The sequence below is a fragment of the Esox lucius genome, chromosome 17 (genome assembly GCF_011004845.1).
Source record: "Esox lucius isolate fEsoLuc1 chromosome 17, fEsoLuc1.pri, whole genome shotgun sequence".
Classification (NCBI taxonomy): Eukaryota; Metazoa; Chordata; class Actinopteri; order Esociformes; family Esocidae; genus Esox; species Esox lucius.
Window position 1 is genome coordinate 42,156,156 of NC_047585.1, and position 16,628 is coordinate 42,172,783.

Sequence of the window (16,628 nt, forward strand, 5' to 3'; positions counted from 1 at the left end):
AAATGATACTATTGATACATTATTATACACTATTGATACGTTATTATACACTATTGATACATTATTATTATACTATTGATACATCAATGCAGCTGGTAGCCACATAATGGCTTTATGGGGGCAAGACCACTATGTAAATACTATTGAAATAGTTTCAGTATTAAAGAAAAATACACACATTTGGATAATACAGATTCAACTTTATATCTTTATTAACACAGTGAATAAATCTCAGCACTGAATGGTTCAGTGGTTACATAACCTCAGGTGTGTCTGATGAAAAGATTATGGGGTGACAAAATGCGGGGTTTCAGAAAAATTCTCTTTCTGTGTGTAGTCAGGGCTACCTCTTTCCGTTATCCCCTCACTGACATGTATAAAAGCACTGCTTTGAGAAGACAGACCGCAATAAAAATACAACGTAGGTCAATCCGTCCGTCCATATTGGCAGGTTTTGGCGTTTCCCCCCCTCCATCGATGCGGCTCCTACCTTCTTCTAAACCTGAAACAGTTCAAATGTGTCAGACATTTACCACAGGGCATGTTATACATTTAGAAACCATTGGAGCAGATGTTAGGGTCATTTGGAACATGCCAAATGGGGGTTACTTACTTGGCCTTGGACTTGAAGCGTCCCCCCTTCTTGTTTGTTGAAATTCCCAACCTCTTCTTATCTTCAAAAGATGGTCTGAGGGGGGGATATAATACTGTACATGTCACATGCATACACAACATTGAAATAATTGAAATTATTCTGGGTAACCTTCCAAATTATTCTTGGGTCACCACAAAGCAGAGATGTGGTATCTGCTCCCCTAGCTGTATTTCAGCCATAATTGCAACCATGCGGCAGCAATGTTGAACTACATAATCTAGTGTGAATAAACTGGTGTCAAGGCCTTAATATCATGTTTTTACCAAAGGCCCCTGGTGTTTAATAAACCCTTAAATATACAAAGGGCGTACCTCCACCAAAATATAATAATGTTTTCCATTATTCCATTAATGTTAAAATCACAACATCCATTTACGAGAGACACTTACCCGGCTCTGTACTGCTTGAGTGCTTTCTTACTGGTGTTTGTAAGTTCCTTGTCAAATACAGACGGGTTGCCTGGTTTACTGGCTTTCTGTTTCGCTCCTAAATGCAAAAAAAAAAGTAAAAAGAATTGTGAATCATTTGGTCCGGTAAGTTTTCCATCCACATGACCAGATGGAGCCAGAAACATGAGGTGAATTGGACAGTAGTCAGTAAGCAGGCATCTACCAGCCAATAGCCACAACTGAACCCGAGTCACCACAGTGAATCACCAGAGCGTGACAAAGTCCGTCCAGTCCACCTGACATCCACCCCTCACTGGGCTACAGAACCCCTACAGCTACTGTCAGTATGCCACAACTAAGACTGCAATTACTGGCCACAGGCCTCAAGCTGTACAACAAAGCACTGACTCCCAACCAAGGCACCATACCGAAGCACCATGGCTGAGATTTAGTTTAGATTCAGTAAATAAATGAATTAGCTCACTACCGTAACTCCCTCCGGATAAGAATGTCTGCAAAATTATTTAAATGTGAATAATGACACGCGGGGCACAGGACGCCTCGTTCGGCTGGGAAACTGGCTAATCTAGAGAGAGGATGAGACGACGCACTCGCTGCTGTATTTTACTCTCAATGAGAGCTAAATTACTGAAATTAGGTTGGGTTGTTTACAGGTAAATCCAGGAACAGATGTTTTTTTATGAAGGTACTTGGGGAACCTAACAACCAGGTCATAAGGGTTGACCGCGGCATTGAGGCTGTAGTCAGATACGTAACTCAGTCTCCTGGTGTTACTTCTAAGGACTTTGGGGATTCCCATGTTTCCATGTGTTGCAATTTAAAGAACTGCGTGTTACGCGTCATCTGTCGAAGTGTCTGCTAGTTAACGGTCAGAAAGACGGAACAAAGATGGATGTGCTCCTGCCGCTTAGAGAGCATTTGGGGCTGTGCAATGTTTTACAACATTTGCACTTCCCGTTCGCCAATGACATTTACCGTTTTAACGTGTGGTGAAAACCTACCTTTTTGGACTGGCTCGTCCGCCGGCATGGCCCTGGCTCTTTTGGGTTTGCGGTCCCTCTTGGCAGAACGCTCGGCATACATCTGGGACTTGAGGATCTCAAACTGGGCTCTGTCCTCCGGCTAGAAAGATGGACAGATCCACAGCTAACTGTACAAATTGTATTTAATGATGGCACAGGAATTCTGTAATTAACATTAAGAAAACAAAAAAAAACACAAAAAACAGCAGCACCTAAACCATAACTAGTCAACAAGAAAAATTGTCTAACAATGTTTTTCATGACTAACCAAAACCTAACCTAAACTTAAGACTAAACCTAATCCCAATGTTGATAACCTTACCTGCAATGCCCAAACCTACCTCTGATTCAAGACTGGCAAAGCTTTCTTTTGTCAGGAAAGTTTGAATTTTGGTCTTGAAAGGGTAGGCACGCACGCACGCACACTTTACTATCAAGGTGAAGACTGGAATTTGACTGCCATTAAGAACTTTTGGCCATAACTACACCTGTATCTAACCTCAACTTTAATTAAAACACTATAGTTAACCAAGTCAGATGTTGCTTCTTGTCAAAGTGAGGACCACCCAAACAGCCTCACTTCATTTCTTAAAATTTGATGGTTTGCCTATCTTAACGAGGACCTCCCTAAGACAGTAAAAACATCCAAACACACACATACCGACAACTCTTTCTTTTTTCCCTCCTTGATGAACTTTTCCCTCTTCTTCTTCCCTCTCAGGGCCAAATCAAAGTCTGCCAGAGCTTTAGTCACTGGCGAAAACAGATGAAGAGTCAAAAGTTAAGTCACAAACTTTGCAGATGGTGCCTCATAAAGTGCTCACAAACCACACAAACACCTTCTCACTGTTATACCATAAAGGCTTACAAAAAGCAAATAATTTTGTTTTAAAACTGAGGAAAATATAGAGTCAACTAGAGTCAAAAGTGGTATTTTGAACCAGCCATTGCAGAAAAAAATTGCTCTATAAATTTGCTCTACAGTGCAAAATGATAGCCAATTCTGGGGCAGTATTTTCAATAAACTACACTATTAACTGCAGTCTTTTTCTGCAAACACTGAACCTGGCTGGGTCTTATTCCAGGGGTCCCATCTTGACTAACTTGTAGAGCTCAGAGGCGCCAGTACAAAATGAACTGCATGCACTCGCTGAGTCACTCTGGATAAGAACACCTACTAAATTACTTAAATGTAACCATAAAGAGAGTGTTTGGCAGGTCTATAGCGTGCAGTAATGTTATGACAGTAGTGTGTCTGGCAGATCTACAGCGTGCGGTAATGTTATGACAGTAGTGTGTCTGGCAGATCTACAACGTGCGGTAATGTTATGACAGTAGTGTCTCTGGCAGATCTACAACGTGCGGTAATGTCATGACAGTAGTGTGTCTGGCAGATCTACAACGTGCGGTAATGTTATGACAGTAGTGTGTCTGGCAGATCTACAACGTGCGGTAATGTTATGACAGTAGTGTGTCTGGCAGATCTACAACGTGCGGTAATGTTATGACAGTAGTGTGTCTGGCAGATCTACAACGTGCAGTAATGTTTTGACAGTAGTGTGTCTGGCAGATCTACAACCTGCGGTAATGTTATGACAGTAGTGTCTCTGGCAGATCTACAACCTGCGGTAATGTTATGACAGTAGTGTCTCTGGCAGATCTACAACCTGCGGTAATGTTATGACAGTAGTGTGTCTGGCAGATCTACAACGTGCGTTAATGTTATGACAGTAGTGTGTCTGGCAGATCTACAACCTGCGGTAATGTTATGACAGTAGTGTGTCTGGCAGATCTACAACGTGCGTTAATGTTATGACAGTAGTGTCTCTGGCAGATCTACAACGTGCGGTAATGTTATGACAGTAGTGTCTCTGGCAGATCTACAACCTGCGGTAATGTTATGACAGTAGTGTGTCTGGCAGATCTACAACGTGCGTTAATGTTATGACAGTAGTGTCTCTGGCAGATCTACAACGTGCGGTAATGTTATGACAGTAGTGTCTCTGGCAGATCTACAACGTGCGGTAATGTTATGACAGTAGTGTCTCTGGCAGATCTACAACGTGCGGTACTCACTGCGCTCTTTCTTGCGCTCGTCATGCGTTTGGAACCACGTCCTCTGGAGGTTTGTCTCTTCTGCTTTCTGCGTCAGACGCTTCTGTGCAACGCTGATCTGAACGAGGCACAAAATGCACATACATAAATGACCAACATAGGAAGGCACTGTTATCCAGGTACACAACACTGACTACACACACAGCTTTATACCTGAGCCTCTGAATGGGCCATGGCCCTCTCCTCTTTCTCCAGCCGCATCACAGCGTACACGTCCTTCTCCAGCTTCTCAATCAGGTCGCGGAACTTCAGAATCACCTCTGAACACAGAATCACCAGTCACCATGAAAGCCCAAACCCAAAATTAAATACTATTGGAGCCGAAATAAAAACGCTCTTTTCAATTAATGTGGAACAGACAGTTTTTTAAAATGAAAATCAACACATTAAAACTCACAGCGCAGCTAACAAGTCTACAGCAGTAGCAACACACGTATAGATCCTTCCTCAAAGAAGCAGGGAAAGACGCATCCAGGCAGAATTCTACCACCGTCCTGCCGGTGAGCTTTTACCTTGTGGCAGGACTCGGGCCTTCACAGGGGCCTTGGCCTTCTTGACAATGTCTTTGAGCATCTTCCTCTCCAGCTCACCCACCAGGGACACAGAGCGGCCCACTTTGCCGGCGCGGGCAGTGCGTCCAACCCGGTGGACATAGTGCTTCACGGTGTTCGGCATGGTGAAGTTGATCACCTGGGAAGGACCGCAAGACTTTTAGCAGGGACTTAGCCATAATCTACAACGGTCTTAATGGCGCAGTTGACCACCTGGTTTTTTAGAAAGGAATGTGTTAGAACAAGGAGGTCATTAAGACACTGTCATTTCATGAAACTGACCTAGATAGACAGGGGTTTGCAATAGTCCTTCATTTATAGTCTTTTGACAACGTGGAAACTGCGCTTGGTTGCAAATAGCTAATTATGCCCTTATGTTGTTAAATTCATCACATTTTTCATTGCCAAGATTTAATAAGGATTTTGTGGATTTAACAGTGTTTTCTAAGCCCCCACACCGATGGTGCCCAACAGGTTTTATAAAAATCTGCAGAAATGAAATACTCAATAAAGAGGTCCATGGAACAATCTTGGTGTTAAGTTAAATGAAGCTCTCTGATGTGTATAGGAGGAATGTTCCAGAGCAGAGGTGAAACTCACACGTGGCCATGCTGAACGGAAAAACTATAACAACTGCACACAAGCTGTTCAGATCAAACCATTAAAGAACCTGTATGTATACATTTCTGTCCCAACACTCAAGCAGACAATATGTCCAGTCTAGTTCACCTGTAAGATGTTCTCACTATTACAGCATAACAAACACTGAGGTATTCGTTGAGTGCAATGCTCAGATATGAGGCCAGATATGGCCTGGCATTTTTGTGAAACTTTACAATCAAACCGATGAATTGAATTACTATAACCAAAACATGGAATAACTAAACCGAAAACCTAGGATCCATAATCAACATTTCTCCCTGTGCGCTGCTTTGATGCCTGTTCCCACACTCCGTAAACTTAGCTGATCATTCCTCTGCATTCTCCAAATGGAAACCAAGACTACACTTCAAATATTCTTTAGTCACAGCACTACAAACATGTTATTTTGCATTGTTGCACTGTCAACAGGACGATATTAAAGGTTACAAACACCTGTGAAGAAACAGAACGAGTTTTCCCTGCCTACAACTCCCAGAGGGCCACAGGTGCTGCCCAGTTACGACCCAAGTAGGAATTAAAGCCTGACCAACTGAGCTAACGGATCAGATTGAGGAAACGTTATTAATGTCCATATTTCAGATCTGCCTGCATGATGAAACCACCATTTTGATTTGATTACAACACAGTAGATCGCGTTTCCCGTGGAACCCTCACCGTTTTGACTCCGTCGATATCCAGGCCTCTGGCCGCGACGTCTGTGGCCACCAGGATGTCAATCTGTTCATCTTTGAATCGCCTAGGGCCAAGACAGAGGTCAGAGTTCAACAGTGACCAGGGTATAGTGGTCATCCTCCCAGCTGCAACGGAACATAATCCCCCCCCCCCCCAATACTAGTAGCGATAATCAGCTACTAATATTGTGAGTAACAAAGATTCTGGGTTCCTGTAATTCAAGCCAAGCCAGCTTGGCGTTGCGGGCCGGGTGTTGGTCGGGTCCATGTACCTGAGGCTCTCCAGTCTCTGGGTCTGGGACAGGTTCCCGTGCAGCTCTCCCACCTTCAGGCCCATCAGGCCCAGCAGGATGTGCATCCGGTGGGCCTGCTTCTTCGTCTGGGTGAACAGCATCACGTGGTCCTGGAACGTCCGCGTCAGCAGGGCTGAAACACACACACAGGTACACACGCTAGCTGGCGAGTGGCATACGACCCGGAGTGCCTGCATACAGCACTCAGCCGCAGTACATTGGCAAGACACCCCAAACCCCTGGGGTTTCATGAACGGTCTCTTACAACTCTTACAGACCGCGCTGTTATTTACTCACATTTAGCTCAAACAGTGTTTATAACTTTATTTCCTGATTGTAATTGTTTCAAGACCACACTATGATATTAACCAGGTAGCAAGCATTCAAATCAGGACAAGAAGTCTTACTTACGTACCAACAGACAGCCAACACTAATACACAAAAACTAATTATATTAGCGACTACTATAGAGCATCTTAACATTTCCTGGAAGAGCTGACAACCGATCAAAACCATTGTAAAAACCTTCTAGAAGTTACGTTACCCCGTTGTGGGTGCCGCTATGCTTTTTATATATTTTACTCTTACAGGCCGCGCTGTTATTTACTCACATTTAGCTCTAACAGTGTTTCTATCTTTATTTCCTGATTGTAATTGTTTCAAGACCACACTATGATGCAAAAAAAACTCATGCTGGGGGGCCGTTAAGGAATATTTGAAACTCACGCGTGAAAAGGTTTAATAACAATAAGGCATCTCGGTGGATTGTGAAATATCATTAACATACCACAGCTGAGCACTGTGTCCATGCACTCCACAGCGTGGCGTGCCTAAAAGCTCCTAGCCGTGGCATATTGGCCACAGAGCGCACCCCGATGTTCCGTATTGCTTACATATACCACAGCTTTTAGCCAATCAACATGAAGGAGCTGCACCCAGCCGTTTTCTAATTCACAGCGACAACCTTCTCACAGCAGTGCACTCACCGGCCACGATGGCCTCCCTGTCACCTTCCCGGGCCGGTCGAATCCTGACAAACTCCTGTCTGAGGTAGGGCGCCACGTCTGTGTTGCTGTTCACAAAGATACGCACTGGCTGCTTCAGGGAAACAGATGCCAAGTCTTTCACCTGGACGAAGTACAGACAAACAAATGCTTAAGTCACTGGGTGGAAGAGTAATCTGAAACTAAGCATCGATATTCAGTGTTGAATTATATGGTCTAGAATTTTGTGTCTAAACACAAAGTAAAACGCCATTTTGGTCGGTGGTTCTCAAACGCCCAGCCGTTCCACGTATTAGATATACACCAGATACAGCACATGTAAAACAATTTGTCAACTAATTACTATTATCTGTGAATGAACATCATCTGACTCGGTCCACACCCCCTGTCTGACTCGGTCCACACCCACTGTCTGACTCGGTCCACACCCACTGTCTGACTCGGTCCATTAATGGACAACAGGCTCCAGGTCCTTTGAGGAGGAATGCAGGTTGTGTGCTCACCTCGTCGGTCATGGTGGCCGAAAACAGCATGGTCTGTCTCTGGTACGCACACATCCTGATGATCTCCTTCATCTGCTCCTCAAAGTACTCGTCCAGCATCCTATAATTCAGGTAAACTTTTAGGACGCATGGAAATCATATAATAGATCAAATCTGGTTATTACAGTTACCGACTGAAAAACAGCATCGTATTTTTCTCGTAGCCTCTACATTTTAAGTAGCCTCTACCTAAAAACTGATAGTATCCTATGGTGAAAATGTATTTAGCCCTCACCGAGTCCAGACATATAGTGTCTTATCAAAGACATTGATAACTAGACGGGAAAAATGACCAGGCATTCATTTGCAGGCAGGCGGCTGAAAAGTGGATGAGCACGAAACATCCTCACCGATCAGCCTCATCCAGGATCAGGATCTCGATCTGGCTGAGCTCAAAGGAAGGCGTGTTGTGCAAGTGGTCAATCAGTCGGCCCGGCGTGGCGATCAAGACGTCTGGTCCCATCCGCAGCGCCACCTCCTGGGATTTCAGGTCCAGACCGCCTACAGCCATCCGTCCAAAAATCAATCGTGACTCATTGCCCGGACATCCAGGTGAACCAGTACACATCACAGTCACACATTATTCACAGCAATTCACTGTATTCATATATCCCGATAACTGATCACTGAAAAGCACTCCACTCAAACGAAAAAACAGGATCCAATTAAAAAACTCCACTAAACTCCAAGGCAGGAAGATGGTCACCTTAAGTATCAGACTTAACAGAAAAGCCTGAGCGAGTGATGTCCGACCTCTGATTTTCAGTACAGACCATGTTAGGCTGAATAGCACCTATTCAAACAGAATGCTTCGGATTTCCTCTGACACCATTGGGGGAAGATGGGAGCCAGGTCCCAGCTGCTTGTGCCGATTAGCAATGCATTATGGTCAAGGACCAGTATAGGATAGTCCCTGAAGCGGACCCTAGAACAAGGCTAGCTACATTAAAACCGAGACAGACACTGGCTCTCAATCAGCGACCATTTTGGATCTCCGGTCCAGTTTGCTCACCAACGGCCAGGCAGGTGGTGACACTGGTGAACTGGGCCAGTTGCCGGGCAACAGCGTGCACCTGGATGCCCAGCTCACGGGTAGGGACCAGAACCAGCACACGGGTCACCGGGGCTTCCTTAGGCTTGTAAATCAGCCGCTCCAGGACCGGAAGCATGAACGCGGCAGTCTTACCTGGAAGGAGGGAATGAGGGAGAAACACATGAAAAGAGTTGACATTCCTTTCTTCACAGACTAGATTGTTTACTATATGGCCTTTTGGGTCACCCTCAGCCGGACCCCTGAATACAGTCAGTACATCGCAAGGAAAGTATTATTTTGAGTGTGCCAGGTGTGTCGTGTGCCGCATCTCCTTTACCGGTGCCAGTAGCCGCACAGGCGCAGATGTCTTTACCCAGAAGCCCCACAGGCACACAGGCCTTCTGGATGGGAGTGGGCTGCTTGAAGCCCATAGCAGTGATAGCCTGAAAACAGACAGAGTGTCAAACCCCAGAAGATCAGAGACCCGTTCCATTAAAAAAAAAAAAAAACTTCCTGCTAAATAACCTGCCCAATTTCAGCACAGCATAGTCACACGCTACGCTTTCAATTGACATTACGCAATAATTATTTTAATTTATTCATGAACTACAGCCTCAGTCACACACACACATGCTCCTTTGCTTTTTCTTGTCAGCCAATGGCGTACCGCTCCGCTTCGAGTGAAAACAAGTAACTTAAATTGTGACACACGCTGCTAGGCTTTGTACAAACACCCAAATGAACGTGGCCCACCTTCAGAATGGGCCGGGAGAGGTTCATGTCGGGAAACATGAGTTGGTCATCATAGGCTGAGGCATCAGCAAAGAAGGCCTCTGGGGGCTGAAGGCGAGAAAGGAATAAGGAAGGCAAACAGCCAATAGAATAACACACAGTTAAAAAAACAACTCAGACAGCCATTATCTACACGAACAGAGAGCTAGCAATATAAACAAACCCACGGCTGCCCATACACGCCAGCAGCATGTGAAAAGCTGAGGCAGGTTTGAGTGTAGTGTAGGAATCGAGCGCAGCTCACCTCTTCGGCCTTTTTCTTCTTTCTGCCTTTGTCTCTCACAGTGTCTGTCAGGGAAATCATGTTTAACAAGTTAGTGAGCATCAACAGCAAACGCGCAAAAATTCAATTAGCTCCTTCGAGCTCAGCCCACCTGCTTTTGTGAGAACCTCTTCATCGCCTGATGTAAACTCCTCTTCGTCGTCAACCTCGTCTTCGTCATCTGATGCCTCAGCCCCATCTTGAGTGACATCAGGTTTCTCATCTTCCTCATCCTCTTCACCATCATCTTCCTCCTCCTCTTCAGAGTCCTCTGCCTCCTTTACGGGATCCACAGGTTTTTCTGTTGTCTTTGCCCCAAACTTCTCCTGTATAGACAATCAATTGTAAAGTGGTAATACAAACTCATAAATCAGACATCCTAGGAATTGTGGTGATTCATGGGCAAAATGTATAATGAAGCAATAAAAATCTGATGTTAATTAACTTCATACTTAACTTCTAACTACAGGTCTGAGCTTACCTCTGTTTTGCGCTTCTTGCGTACTTTCTCAATCTTCTCATCCAAGGTGGTTGGGGCTTTCTGCAGCACAACAGCCAGAAGAGATTTAAAATGTTGTACTAGTGACGTTTTCAGAAGTCATATTTACATCAGCATGTCGCTCGGCCATCAGCAGGTCTCTGCTCAGCCAAATGTGACAGTTACATTTAACTCAAGTGTTTGCTCAAGGACTTGACTGGCAACAATTCTACAAGCCTTAAACTTCTGTAGCCAAAGTTACAGCTGCTTGTATATTCTCGGATGGGCAAACGTACCCTTTTTTTCAGCTGTGCCATCACATCAGCCATTGCCCAGTCCTCGCTGTATAGTCCATCCTGCTCTCCAAACTCGAAGTCAGCACTGAAGTCCCCAGCACCGTGACCCTGTTTTAATGCTTTCTTCTTCTTGTTGAGGACAATCGGCTGTTCCTGTTAGCAAAGAGCTTGAGGCATAACTAACACTGCGACGCTGGAACTTCTAATCAGTCAAATTCAACACCAGTTATCCGTTGCCCTAGGTACGTCACCAACTATTTTAACAAAACTTGGGTCCCAGGTAATTTCTAATGCATTCATTGTCACATTCGTCTTTCTACAGTTGATAAAACCAAAGGACACCGTGCCCATAGGCAATACACACATGCATTATGTGTTAACAGACAGGACTTGGTTGGACAACTTCAGGTAGGTTGGTTGAAATTATTGTTTCTAAACTTACAGCTTCGTCATCAGACTCGGAATCTGGCTCCTCTGGCACATCATCATGGTCTTGAATGGTCCCGACCAGGTCCAAATCTGACAACATGTTTCGGTTTCTAGAGTTTCAACAAAAACACTTCTGGCTAGCTACCCAATGCAATGCTAAGGTCTGTGCCTAGCTGGGGATAGCTATTGTGCAAACTTAGTAAAGGCTAACAAAAAATGTTTTAGTTTAATAATAGTAGCAAATCAATCTGCACACGAATCCCGCTATATATTTAAGGTTAAATTAGACTTTACAATTGCGGTTGCATGAGAGCGTTGAACTCATCATGCTGGAAATCACTTGCCACACGTGTTTACACGAAAATAGGACCCCGACATCCGGTCCGTCATAGGTGTTACAGCGCCACCTACCGCATCGGGGTTTAACGCATACATTGAATAACTACATACTGTTGAACTGCAGTAGTCCGTAAAAAAAGTGAATGCTCTAACCCACAGGTGTCAAACCGGTTCCACGGAGGGCCGAGTGTCTGCAGGTTTTTGCTCTCTCCTTGTACTTGATTGGTTAATTAGGTCACTGATTGGTTAGTTTCTACCCTCACCTGGTTGTGTAGGTATGAACTAGGAACCAATTTATAGGAAAAACCAAAAACCTGCAGACACTCGGCCCTCCGTGGAACCGGTTTGACACCCCTGCCTAACCTAAAAAAAAGTTAGGTATGAATCCAAAATAACACATTAAGGACATTTGTCTATTTAAGCAACTGACTGCCACGGGACAGGTGATTAGCAACTGGCCTAAAGGACCATTTATTCACACCGATTAACTTCTCCCCAAGGCAACTCAAAAGATGTCCTTTTCTTAAAAACACCCTCATCCAAATGGAATTAGTTTGGCTAGTAATGGGCCAATCAAGGCTTCAGGTTATGCTGGCAGCACTCATTTTTATCACAATAAAATAAATGACATAAGGCAACAGTTAATTTAGACTGAAATAACATTGGAACAGACATTAAACAAAATGTAGAGTAGATTAACTACATTGTCATATATTCTAATGATTGCTTTTATGTGGTAGCATAATATCCTGCTGCTAGAAGAACAGTAACAAAGCCTCAAAAGGCCATCACTAGAGGTACAGATGTTCCTCCCTGATAATGTAACTCTGGCCAAAAACATCATAACAGACGCAAATAATGCAGTATAGAATTTAGTGTATATGATTTGAACAGCAAAACCCATTATAAACTATTACACTGTCACCATGCTCCTTTACAGACGCCACAGTCAGAGTTAAAGGATTAGGGGCATCAAATCAGACAAACAGTGGATTGAAAAACACAAGCAGCCAAGAATAAGCTTCCTCTGAGAAATTTATTAAGACCATAGTCTAACAACAACCATCCTCACTGAGCAACTACCTCAGCAAAACACAAATTCACAAACATACATCTGCATATCAAATCAGAGGCAGTCATTTTAAAACAAATTGTCAATGAGACTCTTTATTTAAAAAAGAAAAAGAAAAATACAAAAGTTGAACTATACAAGAACCCAGAAAGTCTGGGACATTTGTGAGGGAGTAGAAGACATCTTAGTCCAATGGACGGAGTCACGGCCTGGGAGGACGCATGCCAGGAGGAGGGGGGCCTGGAAAAAAAGAACAGACAAGGTTGACAACCACCGCAGATCAAACAGAACTTCACATGTTCTCTTTCCTGGTAGACTTGAAGGGAAAAATCACTGGTTGGTTGAGTGTGAGTGGTTCTGGGCTCAGAGTAATCCTGCTTCAATGAGCTTCATCAGCATCAGGTTCAGCTCAAATGAAAATCATCACCGCCTCAGAACCTACAACGTTAGAGATGCTCCAACAACGCATTATAAGTAAACTAACTAAATGATCTACTACTACCACCACGTAACACCACCCAGTCCTCCGGCAGTCATTTTGATTACCTCAAACACGACCCATTTCACAGACCGCATATACAGAAAACCCAATTCTGAGCTTGAGGCTGAAATAATTCTGACAATCACATTGTTAATTAGGATACCCACACAGGCAGCTGGGCAAGTGAAACTCAAAATGTATCCTCACCTCTCATGCCCGGGGGCGGCGGCCTCATGCCAGGAGGGGGCATGCCCATTGGTGCTCCGCGTCCAGGGGGCATTCCCATTGGAGGACCCATGGGTGGCCTCATGCCTGGGGGAGGGCCCATCATGCCTGCAATGGGTCAGACGGAGGATCATAATCATTGAAAGTATATTTCAGATGTTTAGAGGGACAAAGTGATGGTTGCACACAGTCAGACGTTTGCCATGTTCACCCAGCGCAAATCCCCCAACAGGACTGGACATCAGGCTACCTGACAGGATGTTGCCTTTCATCAAAACCAAAGCTGTGCCACAGTGACCATGTCAGTTTTGGGAAGGCCACTGGATTCTAAGTCCCAAAAGAACTACGATAATGAATCCCAGCATGTAAGACGGACAACAGCCCCCACACAAACACAAGGGAGAGGATTTTAAACGGAGCGACTGTTTCAGAACAGACGCAACCCTGATGAACTAATAGATCAGCTCTTGACTTATAAACGCTGCAACAGGACCAGTCTCAGATCACCCACGTGATCACCCCTGAAATATGCTTTGGGACGGTCTTTACCTGGGGGCGGTGCGCCACGACCCATTGGAGGGGGTCCTCCTCTTCCTGGCGGGTACTGGGTGGGGGCGCCAGCGAGGGTGGCCCCGGCTGCCGCGGCAGCGACTGTTCCCCGGCCCTGGGGGGTCATCACCTGTGGGGGGAGGGGGGAGTATTTAACACCATCCCGGCAGTACAACATGGTATAGAACCAAGCCGCCAACAGGGAAAGCTTGCCTGACAACCTTCAAAAATAATACCACAGCCTTGCTCACTGAAGCCTTTAGAGTGCTTCGGCTACCCTGCATGGACATGGAAAACCTCAGGCCGAGGGGGACCAGGTCTGGGCTCAGAGTAATCCTGCTTCAATGAGCTTCATCAGCACCAGGTTCAGCTCAAATGAAAATCATCACCGCCTCAGAAACTACACTTGAAAAATGTGACCTTTAAAGAACCAGCGGGTGGAGGAACCCTAGCGATCATCCACCACATTACAGGAAATAACCCCGTTACCTGTTGCGAGGGACCCCCTACTCCTCTGACCGGCCCGGCAAGGCCTGCGGGGGCCTGGGGCATGGGTGCGCCAGCTGGGACGCCGCGGCCAGCCGCTCTGCCCACTCCCGGGCCACCTGCCACACCAGCCAGTGGCACACGGGCAATTCCAGTCTAAAGCAAGGGGCACAAACAGGTGAGATTACGGCACCATAACTCTTTGCAGAAAGAAGTCCAGGTATGATAAAAAGCCTAAAGTATGACATGTGCTTGAGTTAGAAACACCAGAGAAGGCTTACATCTTTGGGAGGCGGTCCTTCCACGGTCATTGAGACTAAGTTCTCCCCTCTCAGTAACACCAGGCCCAGTACCCTCTTCTCTTCACGCTCAGGCTGTTTGGAATTCTTGGGCCTGTCAAGAAAGTGGAGGGTTAAAACCAGAAGCAGGCAGAATACATAACACACCCATGCATTTAAAAAAGGAAAAGCGACTGTGGGAAAAGTTTGATACTACATGCTTCAGTTTGAATATGATCGGTCATCAGGGACCATAACAGTTGCAGGCCCCCTTTAAAAAAAAAAAAAATCCACCCAAACGCCTCATACCTAGCTCATCCATGTTTACATTCGGATGCATATAGTGCCATTTCTATTTTACAAGTGTAAGCGGTACTCGTCAAAAGGCGACCCGATATCTTACTTGATCTTTCTGAACTCGTCACAGTCACACAAGATGAGGTTCATGTGTTTGTCGAAGGCCTTGAAAGTCCCGATGAAGATTCGCCCATCCTGGAGGATGCATCTCATCCTGAAGTCGATGTGTTGCAGCATCTTGCTGCTCTTTCCAACCGTCTGAAAAAACAGGCGCACATTGATTAATGATGAAAAACAGGATTTTAAGAGTCAACATTAATCCCAGTTCTGGGCTCAGAGTAATCCTGCTTCAATTGGTTTCAGCATCAGGTTCAGCCAAAATGATCATCAGTGCCACAGAACAAACAACCCAAAACTTCTAAGAGGCCAGGCCGAGCCTAGTCAGAGGTAAGAGACCCTGTTCCTGAAGGGACTCAGGGCTTTGGTTGTAGCATTTAGTTCCTCACGGGGGTCATTAAATCTGTCCTGTGATTGGCTAAATTCAACAGTTGGTCTTCCAGGTGAACCTGAACCATACGATCTCCAGCTTCCCATAAACATGGCTGGTGGTTATAAAAACAGGGAACGAAATTCACGTTCTGACCGGCAGAGAATCGATTACGTAGCAAGCAAACCTTTCTGGTGTGAATGCAGTTTTACGGAGTTAAATACTACATACTGCTGCTTTAATATATTCCTACTACTAAAAATATATATATATGCAAATGGATTCAGGGCAACGTTAACGTCCATTGCAAAGTTGGCGGGCTGGCTAGGAGTTGGAAGCATGATAATGTTTGTATGAACCAACTGTACCAGTAAGCCAAGGCTACAGTACCTAGCTCAAACAATGTCGGAGCATAGCAACTAAAGCCATGTTTACGCGTGGAACAGAAGCTACTGTCGAAATGTTACGCAAATGCACAATAAACAGAAACATAAAATCGTTTACAATAGTTAATAAATGCAGCCATTGGACCCTGTTTAACAAGAGTTGGGACAAGGGTGAAACAATGGCCTACAAGCCTAGCTACGTTGTACTGACGTTGACACAGGAGAGAAACATTACCAATCAATAAAAAAAACTAAAAATGTATGATAAAACAGATACATAACCACTCAACTGGTTTAAGAATAAAGTCTTACCATGGTTGCAGTTCAGATGGCTCCGATGTAACTCGGATGCCGCCAAACAAACTAGAAAAATTGACCCGCGAAGCACCCAAACTCGGTGCTGCCAGGTCCGTCTTTATCGATGAGATACAGGAAGTGACGTTAGGGTTATTGTGCACCCTGTTAAAAGAACCGTAGTTCATTCATTCTGACATTTCTAACACTAAACTGATATTCTCATTTCATAATTAATATAAACACATTTAAAACAGCAAAAAGAATATATACATATTTTATTTAACGCTCTGAATGTGGACAATGTAAAAACAATTTCGTCATTTCTAAATGGTAAACCAATCAGTACACAAATAACGTTAAATAAAAGCTTAAAATCTAAACTTTTATAACCTCATAGGAATTGTTTCATTTAAAATCCAAAGGTGCAACTGTTCCAATACTTTCAGAGTGAAAGTACTGAGACAATGACACGTATTTTCTGTATTCCAGCACATTGCTTTTGAACTAAACAATGA

General features: G+C 44.6%; 2 protein-coding genes across 2 annotated transcripts; both read right to left on the reverse strand.

Moving 5' to 3' along the window:
* Nucleotides 1-188: 188 nt before the first annotated feature.
* ddx27 (DEAD (Asp-Glu-Ala-Asp) box polypeptide 27) lies at nucleotides 189-11,601 on the reverse strand. Its single transcript, XM_010880734.5, has 21 exons — nucleotides 11,230-11,601; nucleotides 10,788-10,940; nucleotides 10,495-10,554; nucleotides 10,126-10,339; nucleotides 9,996-10,039; nucleotides 9,713-9,799; nucleotides 9,297-9,402; nucleotides 8,939-9,112; nucleotides 8,277-8,427; nucleotides 7,888-7,987; nucleotides 7,367-7,508; nucleotides 6,360-6,513; nucleotides 6,071-6,152; nucleotides 4,715-4,892; nucleotides 4,356-4,462; nucleotides 4,164-4,260; nucleotides 2,749-2,840; nucleotides 2,067-2,187; nucleotides 1,045-1,141; nucleotides 614-688; nucleotides 189-502 (listed from the first exon to the last, which is right to left on the reverse strand). The coding sequence occupies exons 1-21, from the start codon at nucleotides 11,314-11,316 to the stop codon at nucleotides 487-489; spliced, it is 2,337 nt and encodes a 778-aa protein (XP_010879036.1). The 5' UTR covers nucleotides 11,317-11,601; the 3' UTR covers nucleotides 189-486.
* Nucleotides 11,602-12,572: 971 nt separating this feature from the next.
* Nucleotides 12,573-16,274, reverse strand: snrpb (small nuclear ribonucleoprotein polypeptides B and B1). Its single transcript, XM_010880733.3, has 7 exons — nucleotides 16,129-16,274; nucleotides 15,050-15,201; nucleotides 14,650-14,761; nucleotides 14,372-14,524; nucleotides 13,883-14,012; nucleotides 13,316-13,441; nucleotides 12,573-12,867 (listed from the first exon to the last, which is right to left on the reverse strand). Exons 1-7 carry the CDS (start codon nucleotides 16,129-16,131, stop codon nucleotides 12,830-12,832), a joined length of 714 nt encoding a protein of 237 aa, XP_010879035.1. The 5' UTR covers nucleotides 16,132-16,274; the 3' UTR covers nucleotides 12,573-12,829.
* Between the last annotated feature and the right edge of the window lie 354 nt (nucleotides 16,275-16,628).

What these genes read in the sequence shown, in the direction of transcription:
- ddx27 (XM_010880734.5), bottom strand. Translation starts at nt 11,316, where the DNA reads ATGTTGTCAGATTTGGACCTGGTCGGGACCATTCAAGACCATGATGAT. An exon ending in CGGCCACCATGACCGACGAG is followed by an intron (nt 7,509 to 7,887) that starts GTGAGCACACAA and finishes TACTTCGTCCAG; the next exon opens with GTGAAAGACTTGGCATCTGT. An exon ending in CTCAAGCAGTACAGAGCCGG is followed by an intron (nt 689 to 1,044) that starts GTAAGTGTCTCT and finishes TCCCCCCCTCAG; the next exon opens with ACCATCTTTTGAAGATAAGA.
- snrpb (XM_010880733.3), bottom strand. An exon ending in AAGGACCGCCTCCCAAAGAT is followed by an intron (nt 14,525 to 14,649) that starts GTAAGCCTTCTC and finishes CCCTTGCTTTAG; the next exon opens with ACTGGAATTGCCCGTGTGCC. An exon ending in TCGTGGCGCACCGCCCCCAG is followed by an intron (nt 13,442 to 13,882) that starts GTAAAGACCGTC and finishes GACCCATTGCAG; the next exon opens with GCATGATGGGCCCTCCCCCA.